General features: G+C 37.3%; 1 protein-coding gene across 2 annotated transcripts in view; it reads left to right on the top strand.

The window, feature by feature from the left end:
• The window catches only part of SMG1 (SMG1 nonsense mediated mRNA decay associated PI3K related kinase), a 99,144-nt gene that overhangs the window by 17,089 nt on the left and 68,867 nt on the right, over window positions 1–13,188 (top strand). The window contains exons 2-6 of one of the 2 annotated variants that reach the window (XM_040257017.1): window positions 5,502–5,560; window positions 8,767–8,930; window positions 9,461–9,616; window positions 11,834–11,970; window positions 13,057–13,115. In XM_040257017.1, the coding sequence (XP_040112951.1) occupies window positions 5,511–5,560; window positions 8,767–8,930; window positions 9,461–9,616; window positions 11,834–11,970; window positions 13,057–13,115 (566 nt within the window). In that variant the 5' untranslated portion in view covers window positions 5,502–5,510. The remainder of the gene's footprint in view (window positions 1–5,501; window positions 5,561–8,766; window positions 8,931–9,460; window positions 9,617–11,833; window positions 11,971–13,056; window positions 13,116–13,188) is intronic. The other variant, XM_040257008.1, reaches the window with a different exon arrangement.

Genomic DNA, 13,188 nt, shown 5'->3' with positions numbered 1-13,188 from the left:
AACTTTGCAAAGGAAAGCTAAAGCTTAAAGGACATTGAGAGATTAATGAGGGCCAAGGAGAAGGCTGTTCCATGCAGACAGGCTTAGCAAGGTGACGGGGCACTGAAAGAATGGGATGAGTGGGGCACAGAAGATAAAAGTATTACAAGAGTGTGGAGAGTTAGCTGAAAAGGGAAGTAAGGACCGTAAGATGAAAATGGCAGTGGGAGGACAAAACATTTGTGTTTTATTAGAATTGTCTTTGTTGTAGTGTGGGGAGAGGTGGAATAGAGGTGAGAACTAGAGGTGGAAAACATACTATTAAGTGGAAATGCAATTACAGTTGCAGACTGTGAATTTTAAATCATTATAACTAGGCTCAGACACATCTTTATTTACCAAAATAGGAACCATTGCAATCAACACACTTTTGCCAATGAGAAATAAGTTTGTTTATTCCTGTAGTGTAAAAATTTGGGATTTGATGAACTCTTAGCATTTTCTGCCTCCTGCTGGTTGTGGAAACATTTTCCCTGCAAAAAGTTGTTAAGATGCTTGAAGAAAGTGGTAGTTGGTTGGTGAGAGGTTAGGTGAAGATGGCAGATGAGGCAAAACTTCGTAGCCTAATTCATTCAACTTTTGAAGTGTTGGTTGTGCAACATGCGGTCAGATGTGGTGGAGAAGAAGTGGATCCTTTCTGTTGACCGATGCTGGTTGCAGGCGTTGTGGTATTTGGTGCATCTCATCAATTTGCTGAGCGTACTCTCAGATACAATGGTTTCGCTGGGATTCAGAAAACTGTAGTGGATCATACTGGCAGCAGACCACCAAGCAGTGACCATGACATTTTTTGGTGAATGTTTGGCTTTGGAAAATGCTTTGGAGCTTTCTCTAGGTTCAGCCACTAAGCTGGTCATTGCTGGTTGTCATATAAAATCCACTTTGCATCACACATCCCAATCCGATTGAGAAATGGTTCATTGTTGCATAGAATAAAAGATGACAGTTCAAAATGACAGTTTTAAAAAAATCTTTGGTCAGCTCATGCGACACCCACTTATTGAGCTTTTTCACCTTTCCAATTTGCTTCAAATGCCAAATGACCCTGTAGAATGGTCGATGTTGAGTTCTTTGGCAACTTCTTGGGTAGTTGTAAGAGGATCAGCTTTGATGATCTTCTGAGTGGTTCTTTGTCAACTTCTGGTGGCTGGCCACTGCACTGTTCATCTTCAAGGCTCTGGTCTCCTTTGCAAAAGTTTTTGAACCACCACTGCACTATGTGTTCATTAGCAGTTCCTGGGCCAAATGTGTTTTGATGTTGGGATGCCTCCGCTGCTTTATGGCACATTTTGAACTCGAATAAGAAAATCACTTGGATTTGCTTTTTGTCTAACATCATTTCCCTAGTCTAAAATAAATACAAACAGCTAGTTTGTGTCTACTTTGGCCACTTGATGTGAAGTACTGACTCATTGGAAAAGACCCTGATGCTGGGAAAGATTGAAGGCAGGAGGAGAAGGGAATGACAGAGGATGAGATGATTGGATGGCATCACCGACTTGATGGACATGAGTTTGAGCAAGCTCCGGGAGTTGTTGATGGACTGGGAAGCCTGGTGTGCTGCAGTCCGTGGGGTTGTAAAGACTCAGACGTGACTGAACAACTGAACTGAGCTGAAACAGCTAGTAATAAGTCATTAGCAAAAAATCATAAAGCGAGAAATGTGCTTTAAAATGATGCATAACATAACCACATTTAAGAATGTGTTCCAATATCAAATGGCCAAGTTCAACAGTGTGAAACTACAATTTCTTTTGCACCAATGTAATATGTCTGTCTGACCAAATAGTGCCATTTGTTGGAAAATGCCCACATTTATTAAAGTGGGAGTTCTGGGAAGAAACAAGCCAGTTGTTGTGTTTGAGGCATTAGAACATTAAAAGTGCTTTTTTTGTTTTGTTAAATACTTGGGTATATAGGTCTGGATCTCAGAGTGCACATCTTTGATGGAGGCCTAGATTTGGGAATCGATGTCATGCAGGTGATAAGTATTGCCATCAGCATAGTTTGCAGAAGAGGTGAATAGAAGGCCTGTGGTCAAGCTTTGAGAAACTCCAAGTCTTAGTGGTTTGGTAGAAGAGGCTGAGTAAGCCTTCAAAGGTGCCTGAAAAAGCAGAAGTGGAAAGGTAGGAAGAAATACAGAATATAACATCCTATAAGCCAAAGGAAGGAAAGAATCTAGTTACTTTGAATTATCAGGATCTGAGCCCGGGTTATTGTAAGGATTTTAAAAAGAAGTTTTCATTCAGCCCACTTCATTCCTCTGTAAGGCACCTTTGTGCAGGCTATAGCCTGATCAGCCCTGCTCAGCAGCTTTGTGAAAGCCTGCTTTGAAAGGATGAGTAAGGAGCAACCTGAAATATATCTTGCTTTTAGCAACCTGGAGGTCTTAGTTGGTTTTGCTAAAAGTGATAGAACAGAAGTTGGATTGGTGTAGACAGAGGAGCTAATAGAGGTAAAGAAATAATATGGGGAGGAGAGATGATTCTGTTTGATTGCAAAGAGCAAAGGCAAATTGGTTGGTTGGAGGGATGTGGGATTGATGGGGTTTTTCTGTTTTTTTTTTTTGTGTGTGTGTGTGTGTGTGTATGTGTTTTTAATTTGTTTTTATATTTTTAAGTGGGAGATATTAGAAAATTTTACATGTTTAAGAAGATTCAGTTTGGTGGAAAAGGTAGAATCCACAGAAAGATTATTTGAAAAGTTACGAGAAGGTAGAAATAGATGGAATCCGATAAAGTTCTAGAGTTGGGTGCCTATGTGTTATCGTATCTTCGTTTTTCCTCTTGGTCAAGTAGAGAGAATGTAAGAGAAGGAAGGAGAGAGGGAGTAGGGAATTTAGGAGAGTGTTTGGAATCTGAAGAGAATGGGGAACAGATAGTATATGTGGAAGATGAAAGAACCTAGGAATGTGGTACTTACTGATGGATGATGGGTTAGGATTTTGCCAGGTTGGTGTGAGGGAAATATTAAGGGAAGTTAAAGGAAGAGTTATTGAAATGAAACACCATGAAATCTAAACTGATTAAAGAAGGAAGTTCAAAAGAAGGTACTTGGATTGGGAAAAGTAGAGAAAGTCACAGGAGTTAAAGTTACTAAAAACCTTTATAGTGGTACAGAGAAAATGTGAATAGCTAATTAGCTGTGCTGTTTTAGGTCTCTTATGGAATCTTTATCAGTGGTGGTACTGGGCGAAAGAGAAAGGTGCAGAAAGTTTGACAGCTGTTCTGGAAAAGCAGAGAACCCCAGCCAGGGAGTCATGGGCAGCATTGAAGACTCCGTTGCAGGCAGAGAGCTACACAGGAGTGGCGTATTCAACAACGTTTACACTGAAGACAGAGCGTGGATGCACGTGAAGCAAAGGCTGACCTCTAATGGGCACCCCCGTAGTTACTTACTTTGTCCTTTTTGGTTAATATGGTTTAGAGGTCTGTCAAATAGATGGTGTCTGAGATTCCTTGGAAGGGATATAAACTATATTGAAGTTGAAAACTATGTTTTGCTAAAGATATTACATAAAACCAAAATTTACAACCTTTTAAATTTTGCCTTAAGAGTATATTCAATTATTTTAAGTATAGGTACAGAGTTAGAAGGAACATGTCCATAAGACCACCCTTACTTCTGCTAGCAGTTGCAAGTTTGGGGGTCCTCTAGACCACTCTTGGGTTAGATGATTCACTATAAGGGCTTAAAGACTCGTTGAAAGCTGTTATACTCATGGTTGCAATTTATTGCAGCTAAAGGATACAGATTAAAATCAACCAAGGGTAAAGGTACTTAGGGCAGAGTCTCAGTTACTTCCAAACTCAGAGCTTCTCCCTGTTTCTTGGTATTGATTTGTGATAATACATATGGAATGTTACCAAACATGGAAGCCCAGCCCAACCTTGGTGTCCAGAGTTGTCATGGGGTCCATGATCAATTGCCCACATGCATGAACTTAGGTTTTCAGCCCTACTAAAGGTTGAGTTGATCCATGTGATTCAAAGGCCTCACCATAAATCCCATAGTTTTACCTTCTGGTGTGACTCAAAGTTTCCAGGTGGACAGGGACACTCTTATTAGGCATTATATTCGAAGTGTTTAGACTTCTTTCAGCAGTTGAGGGGTAAGCTCAGGCCTCTCTTTGGGCAAGGTGAAATTCTTTACACTTTTACGACAGTAATTAAATATATTTTTGTATTTTGAGACTGCAAAAACTAATTAAGGTTTGATTGATATTAAAAGTTGATTACTAAAGAACCCATAAATAGGTAATTAAAATTTGGTGTTTAATACTTAATTCTTATTAAGTACCTAAGGACGTTTCATCAAGAAATATTAACTGTTAATATTTCATTATAGTAAAACTGAGGTAAACTCATTTATAATTTTTAATTTTGGCATGATGGTTCAATTTTGTTTTATTAAATTTGAACTTACTATTTTCTCCTGTGGCATTTCATATAATGAAGTCCCTGAGCCTCCCAACTTAATTTTTTAGCCTCAGATTCATATTTCAGAGCATTGTCTCTCATGTGAAAGTGTGATGTACTCAAGTCTCAGAGTTATGCATAGTTTCATCTTTTCTCTCACACTGTTTTGAAAGTATGTCTGAATCCAGGTGAGTAAGAGACATCACAGGGATAACCTTGAATTTATTTTTAAAAGGTAAATTTTTGGTGCTATGAACTGTTAGTATGAAAAACAGCATATTCTGCAACTTTGTGATAGTGATGCTCTCTGTCTTTGAGTGCCACTGCTTCAGAGAACTAACGCATTCCCACCTCAGTGGCTTTAGTGCAGATCTCATTTCCTACTTGATCCTCACTGCAAATTAGAGTGAAGTCCTCACCATTCGAGTGAAGTCCCTTAATAAGCCTAGTTAAAAACAACTTGAAGCATTGTCATGCTTGTTCTGGTGGCACCACTAGGAGTGGTGTTTGCATCAAGTCATTTTGAGGTGCTTTATGGAGTTGTTTTCTGATAGAGAATTCCCTGACTTCACCTTTCCAGGCTGATTTCCGCCCCCTCCTTAGTTGCTTTTCATGATGCTTACAAGAACTGGACTATAAAACCACATTTAGGGGTGACATACTAGCCCTAACACTCGGTAGGTTGTTGATGTGAGATCTCAGGGCTGGGGTCAGTGAAAATGAATAATCTCTCTGATTTATTACATTTTCTGTATATTGATAATAGGTAACTAAAATGAGTGGTAACTGTATTTGCATGTGATTTGTATGTTATAGTTAACATTTAAATTCTCTTTGGTTCTAAAAATTTTTTTGCTGCCACCTCAAGCCTCTGTCCTCTAAGGCAGAGTATGGCATTCCATTTGTTTTTGCTTCAGCATATGAACCCTAGAAGGCCATAGTGCAACTAAGAGCACCTAACCCATGAGTGATATTTGCTTCATGTTTGGAAAACAAATGTTTTAACCCAGTGTCCTCACTAATATTGTAACTACTGTCTTACAGATTGACTTGATGCAAAAACATCACAAAGGCTCCATATTATACAGTATGCGATTTTTGAGGTATGAGCTTTAGAAACTTACCTCTCATGTGGCATGTACATCAGGCTTTAACTTCAGTTTAATCATTTTGGGGAATTTATGCATTTCTTTTTTTTTTCCCTCTCTCTCCATAATATTTTTAGAGTATTAAAGGGGCTGTGGAGGTATTTTGGGGTCCTAGCTAGGATACTTAGTCTTAACAAATACATTTTCTTTTATCACTAAATTGAGATACTAATTCTGGCAGATGATAGTTTTTTCAGCCCTTACAACTAGCTTAACATTTATGCCTGCCTCTTTGAGATCAATCTGCATTTTCTTTTTAGTGCCCTTTGATTGCCTTATTTTAAGTGCTTATTTCCATTCTTAACAGTTCTCTATTTATTGGACTGGGATGATCTTGTTGATGCTCACTGCCTGATACTGACTTTTTGAGAACTAAGCTGTCTAGATCTTAAAAAAAGAAAGATTTCATAAAATGCTGAACCATTTTGTGTCTTTGGGTTCAGAATATCTATAACTTGTATTCTGGTTAGTAGTTTGATCGGTTTCTATTAAAAGAACCTGGAAACCAGGGAGTTTTTAGACATTTCTGAGACGGTAGTTCTACTCTAGTGAATTTTTCATTATATTTCCGGAGACTCAAATTCTGGGGAGAAAAGTCTCTGTGTTTATTTGTGTATATACTCTGTGTATATATATACTAATGAGATTTTATTTCTAACAAATTGGGAGATTTGTTCTGTTTTTTTGTTTTAGTTTTGTATGATTCCTAAATAGAAATGGATTTCTTTTCTTGGTAGCAGTAGATTGCTTAATTTTTTCAATGAAGAAGTTAAAATCAGTTTTTGTATACTGAGTATAAAAACTTGTTTTGATTGTATTCATATGTTCATTAATGATTAATATTTATCTGTTACACTGGAAACCTTGAGTATATTTAGTACTATGGACCTACTGACTTTGAATGTACCTTGTAGCTAAGTGTTTAAGAACTTGTTATCTTTCATAAGTCATAAAAAATCACATAATCTATAGGTATTATCCCCATTTTATGCAACAGACATCAGAATCTTGGAAGTTAACTTCCTTGTGCAAAGTCACATGTACCTTTCCAGTGCTGGAGCTAAGATTTGAGCCTAGATCTTTTTTTAACCCATATTCTCTATTACTTTGTGTTTACTGCTGTATCACCAGAAAAAGATACAAATATTTAACTCTTCATAGTAAGAGTAGTATATGTAATCTATATTAAGCATAATGGACACTAGAAATCCAGAGTATTTTAATATGTATTTAAATATTGATAAGACTTTAATTATCTTGATGTTTCAGAATTGTTTTATTAATTCATTTGCTGACAGTTTCCTTTTCCAGGTTGTGTTAGGTGCCATACATACAGACAAGTTTAAAGTCTGCCCAAATCGTTAAAGCTTATAGATTCTTATTTTTCAATTCCCTTTTAGAAATGGTATGTTATAGTTTATTATAGGTGCTTATTGAGTATGCTACTTTTTTTAAGGAGTTCTTATGCTTCATTTAGTGGTAAAGGCATTTAAATGCTTGTAGACTTACTACACTTAGAAAATATCCTCATACATTTTTTTTAAATTCCATAGATTTTATTTTTTCATATGTTGGAGGTTCTAAGCTTTGTTGAGTGAACTCTGAATGTTTGAAGAATATACTGCATTAAGGAACCTTAGTTATATGTTTAGTTAGTATGCTAGTGTTATGAATTTTTATCAAGTTTCAGATTCAGAACCTTTAGAAACAATTTAGACTTGTGTGCCATGGAGGTGTCCAATTTTAATTGAACCTGTTTGTCTACATTCTATAGTAACAATGGTTGCAGTAGGTTCAGATCAGGATGTCTGAGCCTATGCAACTTTTTCATATTTGGTATTCTCGTGGGTGGGGACAAGGGAAGGATGATAAACTCCAGATAAAATACACAGACACTGTGTCCTTTTTTATACATGGGGAGGGGAATGGGGTTGAAAAACAGCTAAGTTTCTGCTCTTGCCAGTGTCCTTAATATCCCCAGATAATGTCACCAAAAAATTATGGTGCAGAAGGTGTTTTAGTAAGTACCATAAGAATGATTTATTTTTTCCCCAAGAAGGTCGTTCCTCTCCGAAGAAATATCAGTATTAGAGGAGCATTTTTCTTCATATTTTTCGTATGTTGCCATGATACCTTATTTCTTGGTAGTTGATTGAAGAAAGAATAAGGTTCATGAGAAATTATAGAGTTTAGCTTCCCATTTTACTGATAGGGCCATTGTGGCATAGAGATGATCCTTAGATAAGCATACTGATCTTACCTTGGGGCTGTGTCACTTGTTTATTAATATCCAGATATCTGGGATTATTCTAGGTAGCATTTGAATTTTAAATAGGTTATTGACTGCAACCTTCAACTTTATTGGATTCCTTGGATACCTTGCTTTTATTTTCCTTACTTTTTATAATTTTAATAGATTTTTTTAATTGACTCAGTCTTTATTATTAATAGATATTGCTTATATAAAGAATATCTATTAATAATGAGGTCCTTAGTATTACCATACATTAAAATAATCTTATTTTTCAGCTGTGTCTTTCCTAATACCCGACTGAGCATGCTTTCAGATTTCGTGCTGTAATCTATTTTGCCACCAAATAATCCAGTTACAAATTTAGGTGAGAGAGACAGAGTGCCACATTGCCGTTAGGCAGTAGTTTAAAAATAATTTGGTAACACTTTGTTCCTGCCTGATATGTTGCCAGTGTTTTTTATTTTTATGACTGAGAAGAGTAATTTTCCACTGGTTAACCTTCTTATGAGAGAAGGCGATTTAGAAACAACTATTCCTGTTATCAAGTTACGTGTAAAGAACCCCGGACCACCATGGTGACCAGCTACCTCAGTTTTCCTGGGACTAAGGGAGTTCATAGGACATGGAACTTTCAGTGCTAAAACCAGTTTAGGTGTTGAGTTGGCCACCCTATTCCTGGAAGTTATTCATATTTCTGAATGAATCTTTAGATAGTAGAAGGGACTGAAAAGCTGGTGTTTCACCCATTGACAATCTCTTCCTAATTGAAAGAGTTCTTATTAGATGTTGGAGTGCTTTTGTATAATAGCAATGAGAAGATAGAGGCTTGTATAGAAGAAAGATTTACGATTTGGGTTATCAAAATGTTTTTTTAAAGATGTAACTTTATACCCTTCTCTCTTTGCAGAACTGATAGTGCATCAGCCGACCCAGATAATTTAAAATACTCTTCATCCAGAGATAGGGGTGGGTCTTCCTCTTATGGACTGCAGCCTTCAAATTCAGCTGTGGTGTCTCGGCAAAGGCATGATGATACCAGAATCCATGCTGACATACAGAATGACGAAAAGGGTATATATTATATATTTCCTTGTTGCCAGAGGCATGCGTGTGTGTGTGTGTGTATGTGTGTGTGTTGTGTGTGTGTTTTAACCTACCTACTTCTCCTGTTCCTCCTTCCCTTTCTTTCCCTCTCTCCCGTTCTTTTCTTCTAATATGTTTAAAATATAATTTTTAAACAGTGCTGTTCTTGAAACATTTTTTTGAAAGTTTATCCCTTAATTATAAATTTAAATATACTTTTTACACATGCAGTAAAATACATAAGTACAATTTTCTTGCCCCCAAAATACAGTATTATCACTGAGGCTAAAGTCTTTCCTGACTACTGTCTCTCCTCTGGACTTCTAAAAAGTTTTCAAGTGCAAAATCTGATCTTCCACTGAAGATAACAAAATGAAATCAAGGCATGCATCACAGAGAAAGAGTAGAAGCAAAGGCTGGTTGAGCTGCAGATTGAGTCAGAAGGACCTGAACTATCAGGAATTGATGGAGTGAAACAAAGAGCCTGTTGAAATAACGTAAATGTTGCTGTTTTTTAGGTGGCTACAGTGTCAATGGAGGATCTGGGGAAAATACTTATGGTCGGAAGTCGTTGGGGCAAGAGCTGAGGGTTAACAATGTGACCAGCCCTGAGTTTACCAGTATTCAGCATGGCAGTCGTGCGTTAGCCATCAAAGACATGAGGAAATCACAGGGTAAGACTGGGTACCTGGGGCCATCGCACACGCCTCCACGGAGACAGCTCCTAACGGCCTCGTCTCACACCAGTGCCTTGTGCGTCTGCGACTTGGCCAGCTTACTGAGCTGAGAAACGTGTGTTGGTGATAATCGTTTGCATTCTTTTTCCTCTCAACCGTTTCCTAACATAAATTTCTACCAGAAAGGTTTTTAATACTTTTAAAAAGAATTCTCTTAAAATTAGACTGGATAAGATTTTTAAGAAAGGATTTTCCTGGTTACAGTAGATATTGAACATATAGTGTATAATAGACTCTTCTGCAGCAAGTCCTTCAACTCTGCGGTGAGGGAGGCCCCCTAGAGTTCTAGAGTTCTGTTTAACTCTAGTAAAGGGACTGGGCCCTTTTCTAAAGTTAAACACACAGTTACTGCTTCTTGCTTTATAACACAAGCCTCACTGAATGGGTAAAGTGTCTTGAACCTTCATAGGATTAGAGGTAATGGTCTTTTTTCTGAAAGAGAAATTTATTTTATTGGTAAAGCTGATGAAGAAGTCAAGATTTCTGATTTATACTCTTTGTTGGATATAATTACTGTTTGGACCTTTACTTTATAACCATTTTTTCCCAATGAGGAGTGTGTGTGTGTGTGTTGTGTATCTTGGTGAACATTTTTGTATAGAGCTTTTTTTATTTTGCATGCAGCTTAAAAAAAAAGAAGTGATTTCTTTTAGGTAAATTTTTCTAAAGTAGAATGACTAAGTCATAGGCTGAAATATCTCTTAAAAGTATTTGAAGTCTTTTTAAAAATTTTTCATTGTTCAGATTTTTTTTAAATTTAAATTTATTTATTTTAATTGGAGGCTAATTACTTTACAATAGTATTTGGAGTCTTAAGAGTTAGGTATGGTAGAGTTAGGAAGTGACTCTAAAGCTAATTTAGTCTTAACTCCCCCTCGCAGGCTCAGAGTTATACAGTTTGCTAGTGGCAGCATTGTAAATACAGCCTAGATTTCTTGACTAGTAACCTGAAGACATTTTAGCAGTCATCCTTGCTGACTCTATAGGCTTAGGCTTTTTAAAAAACCTTCTTCCTTCTCTCAGATGTTACAATTTCTTTTATTATCACTTTTCCTTTCATTCCTTAGAAATGGAACTGTCAGACTGTTTAATGTGGTTTGTGTTAATGTACATTCATTAGTTATGGTGAATTGCACAGTTGAAAATATAAAAAGAAAAATTTAACACTTTATTTAAAGCCATCTTGGTTAGTAGTGTTCAACATTGTTTGAGCATTCCTGGTTGTTCTTGTCATTAAAAAAGGGAAGAAAAGTTTTGATTTGCCACTTTCCCTGTGGCAGCATGCCTTTCACATGGTAGGTGGTAATTAGACATTTGTCGAACTGAATGTGTGATTGCAGTTCACCAAAACTTTGTCCTAGGAAACTGATGATGTAACAAGAGGCTCCCTTCCAGTGGGAGACCTAGGTGAGAAAGAGAAGCATGTAATCTCTTTCTGGCTGATAGTGACTTTATCTCTAAACCTGTTGAAGTTTCTTACCTGTGCTCTTTACCTGGATGTTGAAAACAGTTTGGAACAGATATGAAGAGAATAATTTCTAAACCTTTCTTTTTTCTCTGTCAGTTGGTTCTCTGGATTGAGGTGTCTGTGTAGGTTTATCTTTTTGGGGGATCTCCTGTGTGCCTGATAGTCTGCTCGGGCTGGGTGTACAGTGATGAACAGAAGCGTTAACGGCTGGGCTTCCCTGGTGGCTCAGTGGGAAAGAATCCACCTGCTAGTGCAGGAGACATGGATTTGATCCTTGGTCTGGGAAGATTCCACGTGCTGTGGAGCAACTAAGCCCTTGCACCACAGCTTCTGAGCCTGTGCTCTAGAGCCTGGGAGCCGCAAGTGCTGAGCCCATGTGGAGCCCACATGCCACAGCGACTGAAACTTGTGGCCCTAGAGCCCAGGCTCCACACCTAGAGGCCACTGTAATGAGAGGCCCACACACACAGCTCGAGAGTCGCCTCTGCTTTCTGAAGCTAGAGAAAAAGCCCCTGTGGCAGCAAAGAACCAGCACAGCTAAAAACAAGTAGTTATAAAAAAAAGTGTTATAGGACTTATGTTCATTGAGCTTTAATTGTCTGGTGGACTGTGATTGTTAATATACTTTAAAATATTTGGGCTCTTAAGTTTCTGTGCTGATTCATCCTCAGTGTTTATGTTCACAGAGCGATCGATGTCTTATTCTGAAGAGTCTCGACTGTCGAATCTTCTTCGGAGGATCACCCGGGAAGATGACAGAGACCGAAGACTGGCTACTGTAAAGCAGTTGAAAGAATTTATTCAGCAACCAGAAAATAAGCTGGTCAGTATAGTATGTTTGGAAATATTGATCAGTTTTGCATATCCTTAGTACACTGGATAACTTTATCTGAAGTAGTTTAAGAAGGGAAAAGGTTTGCTTCTAAGGAAAAATAATGGGGAATTCCAGATTATTTGGCCTATATTATGATCATCTTGAACTTAATGCCCCTAATGTGTAATTTAGCCACAAATGTTGGATCCATGTTGGTTCCTTCTGTGATAAAGTATTTTTGACCTTTTACATATTTATTCTGTTGTCCTTGGAACTTTTCTATTCTGTGTTCTGGGACAGAATATCTCTCTGTTTTCATAAGTTAAATTGGAGTAGGAGGTACATAATTTGCTTATGGGTAAGTTTGGCCAGGGCTAAATAAATGGAAAAACTCTTTAGAGTACAGGAGGGAGTTCCCTGGTGGCCTAATGGTTAGTATTCTGGGCTTTCATTGCCTTGACCTGAGTTTAGTCCCTGGTTAGGGCACTGGGATTCTGCAAGCTACCTGGCCTGGCCAGAAAAAAAGAATAAAGTATAGGAGCAGTTACAAATTTCTTTGCCCTACAACTAAGTCTCCTACTGTTAAGAACATGATACACAACAGGAGACAGTTAATGAAAATGGTGTAGTGAGTCAAATGACATTTGGTTCAAATCAGGTTTCTTCCAGGCCCCCCTGCCTGATTTTATTATGAAAAATTTCAAATACACAGTAAATTGAAAGAATTTTACAGTGAATATCATAGCATCTAAATTCTGTCATTAACACTTTAACACTTTAAGACTTTATCATATATGTCTCTACCTCTTCTATCCATCAGTTCACCTTTTTAAAAATGCATTTCAGGGTAAATAAAAGAGTTGTTGGTTTTTTCCCCCATTGAAGATCATGGCTGTATACTTCCTATGGGTAAATTTCTTTCAGAATCTGAACGGAAACTTATGACCCTCCTGATATAATTGGGACTTGGGAATAATAAGAAAAGTAAGGTGTGTAGTCCAGTTACAATTTGGAGGGAACCAGAAGTAAGAAAAAGTACATAATGTTATTATTAAAAGTACAGAAATCTGAAGTTTTTATTAATTTTTTTTTAAGGTGCTAGTTAAGCAATTGGATAATATCTTGGCTGCTGTACATGATGTGCTTAATGAAAGGTAAGTAATTCAGAGAAATTTAAAAAGTATACAGGAAGATAAGCTTATTGACTTCATTTATAACATATTTAAT

Source organism: Oryx dammah, unplaced genomic scaffold (genome assembly GCF_014754425.2).
Source record: "Oryx dammah isolate SB20612 unplaced genomic scaffold, SCBI_Odam_1.1 HiC_scaffold_2, whole genome shotgun sequence".
Taxonomy (NCBI): Eukaryota; Metazoa; Chordata; class Mammalia; order Artiodactyla; family Bovidae; genus Oryx; species Oryx dammah.
The sequence above is the reverse complement of the archived record's forward strand: the minus strand, read 5'-3'. Positions and strand labels throughout refer to the sequence as shown.